At 46.1% G+C, this 5,000-nt stretch overlaps 1 protein-coding gene across 1 annotated transcript in view; it reads left to right on the top strand.

Moving 5' to 3' along the window:
• cacna1ab (calcium channel, voltage-dependent, P/Q type, alpha 1A subunit, b) overlaps positions 1 to 5,000 on the top strand; it is a 103,836-nt gene that overhangs the window by 61,555 nt on the left and 37,281 nt on the right. The window contains 3 exon segments of the mRNA XM_077012083.1: positions 81 to 191; positions 786 to 869; positions 4,521 to 4,637. Coding sequence (XP_076868198.1) covers positions 81 to 191; positions 786 to 869; positions 4,521 to 4,637 — 312 coding nt within the window.

The raw sequence follows: 5,000 nt of genomic DNA, 5'->3' as shown, positions 1-5,000 counted from the left end.
TGTTGATCCTGTGACTGTGTGTGTGTGTGTGTGTGTGTGTGTGTGTGTGTGTGTGTGTGTGTGTGTGTGTGTGTGTTCAGTATCATGGAGCTTCAGATGTGTATGACAAAGTACTGAAGAATGTGAACATTGTGTTCACCATTCTCTTCTTCATGGAATGCATTCTGAAAATGATTGCCTTCGGAATCCGCGTGAGTCTCACTGCACCACACACACTCACACACACACACACACACACACACACACACACACACACACACACACACACACACACACACACACACAGAGACACACACAAACACACACACACACACACACACACCCCCACTCGCACACACATACAGGTAATTGTTGTTTATGGTTTATAGGGTTATAGGGCACCTGGGTTATAGGGACATCACATTACTTATCCTACCACACACACACACATGTACTCACATACACACACACACACACACACACACACACACACACACACACACACACACACACACAAACACACACACACAAATGGACTTTGCTTGAGGAGGACAGAAAATAGCAAGTGAGATGTCAGTGTTGCATATCTAGAGCCATGGATGAATGAGACATGGTCTCCCATCCTGAGGTCTTCACTGCTGTCCTGCAGTACACATCCTGACCTCTCTGCTGCTCTCCACTGCTCTCCCTACCTGCCTGACTCCAGGACCTCCCTGGCAACAGCCATATGATTGGGCACTGCCTTCACGACCTAGGTAGTAGGCCGTGATTGGTTAACGCGACTGCCTCCTTTGTTCCGCCCACAGAATTACTTCAGAGATGCCTGGAATACTTTTGATTTCGTCTCCATTCTTGGAAGCATCATGGATATTTTAGTAACCGAGATAGGGGTGAGTATTTTGAATGAGCTGAGATGATTGTGTTCACTATATGACTATATTATAGTATAGAGTAAATTGGGATATGGATGTAAGGAAATGGAAAATGCAGGGCCTGAGGGGCGGGGCCTGAGGGGCGGAGCCTGAGGGGCGGAGCCTGAGGGGTGGGGCCTGGGATTTAGCAGCACTGAAAGGCAGGACCTTACTGTTGTCATTAAGTCATACACACACCATACACCAATATATATGTATATAAAAACACACATCCACACCAATATATATACACATAGACACATACCAATATATACACGTATATAACAACACATACACAGACACTAACACATATACACATACACACCAATAAATATACAGACACACCCTGCACACACCAATACACACAGACACACCTTGCGCAAGCTTTTCTGCTGAACTGATCAGATTCATTAATTGAATCAGCATCTGATTGATCCATTGACCTCCTCATAACTATCGTTGCCACTTCATCTAAAAGAGAAGCACTGTAAACACGATTGTAAACCCTGGCCATGCTGTACGGGAGTCGCAGTGTGAGCAGTGTGTGTTGTCTGCTCTAACACGGCGTGTTCACTTCTGCGTTTACACGTCTGCACTCACATGTCTGCGTTTACACGTCTACACTCACGTCTGTGTTTACACGTCTACACTCACGTCTGCGTTTACACGTCTACACTCACATGTCTGCGTTTACACGTCTACACTCACGTCTGCGTTTACACGTCTACACTCACGTCTGCGTTTACACGTCTGCACTCACGTGTCTGCGTTTACACGTCTACACTCACGTGTCTGCGTTTACACGTCTACACTCACGTGTCTGCATTTACACGTCTACACTCACGTGTCTGCGTTTACACGTCTACACTCACGTCTGCGTTTACACGTCTACACTCACATGTCTGCGTTTACACGTCTACACTCACATGTCTGCGTTTACACGTCTGTCTGCGTTTGGTGCTGCTCAGTGTTGCCATGGTGGGTCTCTTCATTTGTGATTTTTGTATGTTATATGTGGCACGTGTACAACATGCTTCTCTGCATATATGTGTGTGTATATATATTTCTGACATTTTTGTGATGTGTAGCCATTGTGTGTGTGTGTGTGTGTGTGTGTGTGTGTGTGTGTGTGTGTGTGTGTAGAGAGATATTTAAAACTGCTCTATGTTGGCTGTCCCAGTGGTTCTACAGTTTTTAACATCACATATAGATTACATATATTAAACATTTATATAAGAGATTAAATACATTATAAGACATAACTATCAGACCATGGTAATTAGCATAACTTGCTTGTTGGAGTTGGAGTTGCAGTAATCTGCATCCTGGCCACTGGAACAGCCTGCACACAGAATTAGTGATCAAGTTCTCTGTGTGTGATTAAGCAGCCTGTTGACTGTATCCATAACAACTTTGTTTGTTCCTGTTCTTTTTCCATGCTTTCTTTAATCTTCTACTTTGTTGGCGTTCCTACTCTGATAAATCCATCCAATCCGAAAAAAAATGAAAAATGCACTATGAACCCCTCACCACCCACTCCCACCCCCATGATGTCACACCCCTCCAAACCCATTCATCTCCGAACCTACATGTAGAATCCGGTTGGTTTGTAAATTTCTCTCTCTGCCTTTTACTGGATTACCCAGACACCCCCTCTCCCCCCCCCTTGCCCCTTCCCACTACTTCCTGTTGCCAAAGCATGTGCTTCCTGAATGGTGACCTCTGAAGCCTGGCGTGCCTGCCCCTTCAAACACACACACACACACACACACACACACACACACACACACACACACACACACACACACACACAGGTATCATGTCATTGCCTGAAGGCCATGCACTTTAGCAAAAGTTGCATGACGACCCTTTCTCCTTCTCCCCCCTCTCCCCACCTCTGACCCGCTCGTGCTGTGCAGCTGCAGTACCACTACCTGTCCTCTAGAGGGTGCTAGGTCTCGCTCACTGAAGAGATATACAGAAGAGGTGTACACTGAATGGCCACTTCGTTAGAAACACCTGTCCAGAAGCACACTGGACCTCCCTTGGCTTTCAGAACCACAGTAATTTGTCCTGTTTAAATTGTTCTACAGGAGTCTTGGCCCATTCAGACAGTAAGGCTTCTCTGAGTCACCACAGATTAGATTGAGGTGCTGACATGCTCTGAAGGTTCTCTTTGCTCTGATTAAGATTAAGATTAAGATCTGGGGATTATGAAGGCCAGGGAAATCAGGAAAAGTTTTTGGCACAATCCAAGACTACACGACCTTCTGGTGTGGAGCACCGTCCTGCTGAAGGTCTCCTTCTGCTAGAGGGGAAACAGCAGCCATGAAGACACAAACTCCACCAGACCTGATGCTTGTGAGCCCTGCTGTCCAAACGTCCATCCACAGATATCAGAGGAACCAGGTTGTGCCAAGACAACATTCGCCACACCATTACTCCAACACCAACCCGAACCGGAAGGGTTCGTTGATTTATGCTGCTCATGCCAAATTCTGCCCCTCCCACCAGCATCAGCAACAGAATCTGGACTGACCAACTCGTGTTTTTACACTGTTCGATAATAAAAAGTTATACTCCTTTACCCACCAGAGCCTTTGCCTTTCTGTTCCCCTGCAGTAGAACTTGTACAGGTCATAGCCCGTATTCGCTAGTGAACAGTGAGCTGTGTGTTCAGTCCACTCAACTTCGTTCAGTCTGCTCAACTTCGCACCGCGTGAGCAGACCTCGAGATCCTCCTCTGACCGATTTTATCAGCGACTTGTTTACGTTCTCTGTACGGTCCCAACACCGCTGTGTGAGAAAACACCACAGTTCGGGTCGTTGTTGAAATCCTGGGCCTGGATAGAGCAGGACTGATGACCTTTTTCTCGTTTGGGGTCACTCCGATCACACTGTTCTCCCAATCCAACATGGATTCAGACAGAAACCGATCCGTGGAAAACTCTCATTTGCATATGGTGAATCTCCAGTTGTGAAATAGCGGGTGTCTCTAAGTGGCCATTCGGTGTGTATGCCTGCACGACAGGTACCGCTCAACGTCAGACCTGAGTGCATGCCTTATTAACACTGGTAGCCGGTAACTACAGGCCCCTCCGCCCTGACCCAGGTGGGCGAGACCCTGCCCAGCATGGCAGCCAGTGGGCGTGGACGTTAGCAGCTCCGCACATCTGTGTTGGATGCGCTGGGTGGAGTCATGGCTGCTTTGCCCCATCCCCTTGTGGCTCGCCTGTACCAACAGATCAGTGCATTTGAGTTTACGCCCTAAAGATGTGATTGGATGATAACTGCTGAAGTTTTATGTTGTTGGTTTTCTGTTCTGATTATTCCCATATTTTGGTTTTAGTAGTGTTTATGGGTAATGTTAGATCTGCTTTGGTTTGTGTTTTTGAGTTAATTTAGTCTTTTCCCCCACTAGATGTTTTTAGATCTGGATTTTTTTTGTTTATTTTATAACAAAGACTTTTATTCTTGTCCTGTTTCACACTTTCTCACACTCTTCCACTAAATCTTTCACACACTCTTGACACTTTTTGTCTCATACACTCTCTCTCTCTCTCTCTCACACACACACACACACACACACGGACACTGTCTCTTTTCCTCTCTTTCACACTCTTTCTCCAGAATAACGTCATTAATGTGAGATTCCTGCGGTTGTTCCGAGCTGCTCGTCTCATTAAGCTCTTGAGGCAGGGTGAGACCATCCGCATCCTGCTCTGGACCTTTGTCCAGTCCTTCAAGGTACAGGACACACACACACACACACACACACTTTCCTGCGCATTTTGACACAGTCAAAAATAAGAACAAACAACTTTGTTCTTATATACTTATTTACACACTTTATCTCAGGCAAACACATCTCTCTATCACAAACACACACTCTCAAGGACACCTCTCTTGGACACTCTGAGATATTCTTCCATCGGCAGCAGGGTGACCCAGGGTGTGTGTTTTATATAGTGGTGTGTGTTATATGTGTGTTTTATATAGTGGTGTGTGTTGTGTGTGTGTTTGGTAGTGTGGTGTGTGTTTGGTAGTGTGGTGTGTGCTGTGTGTGTTTGGTAGTGTGGTGTGTGTTTGGTAGTGTGGTGTGTGTTTGGT

Source organism: Brachyhypopomus gauderio, chromosome 1 (assembly GCF_052324685.1).
Source record: "Brachyhypopomus gauderio isolate BG-103 chromosome 1, BGAUD_0.2, whole genome shotgun sequence".
Classification (NCBI taxonomy): domain Eukaryota; kingdom Metazoa; phylum Chordata; class Actinopteri; order Gymnotiformes; family Hypopomidae; genus Brachyhypopomus; species Brachyhypopomus gauderio.
The sequence above is the reverse complement of the archived record's forward strand: the minus strand, read 5'-3'. Positions and strand labels throughout refer to the sequence as shown.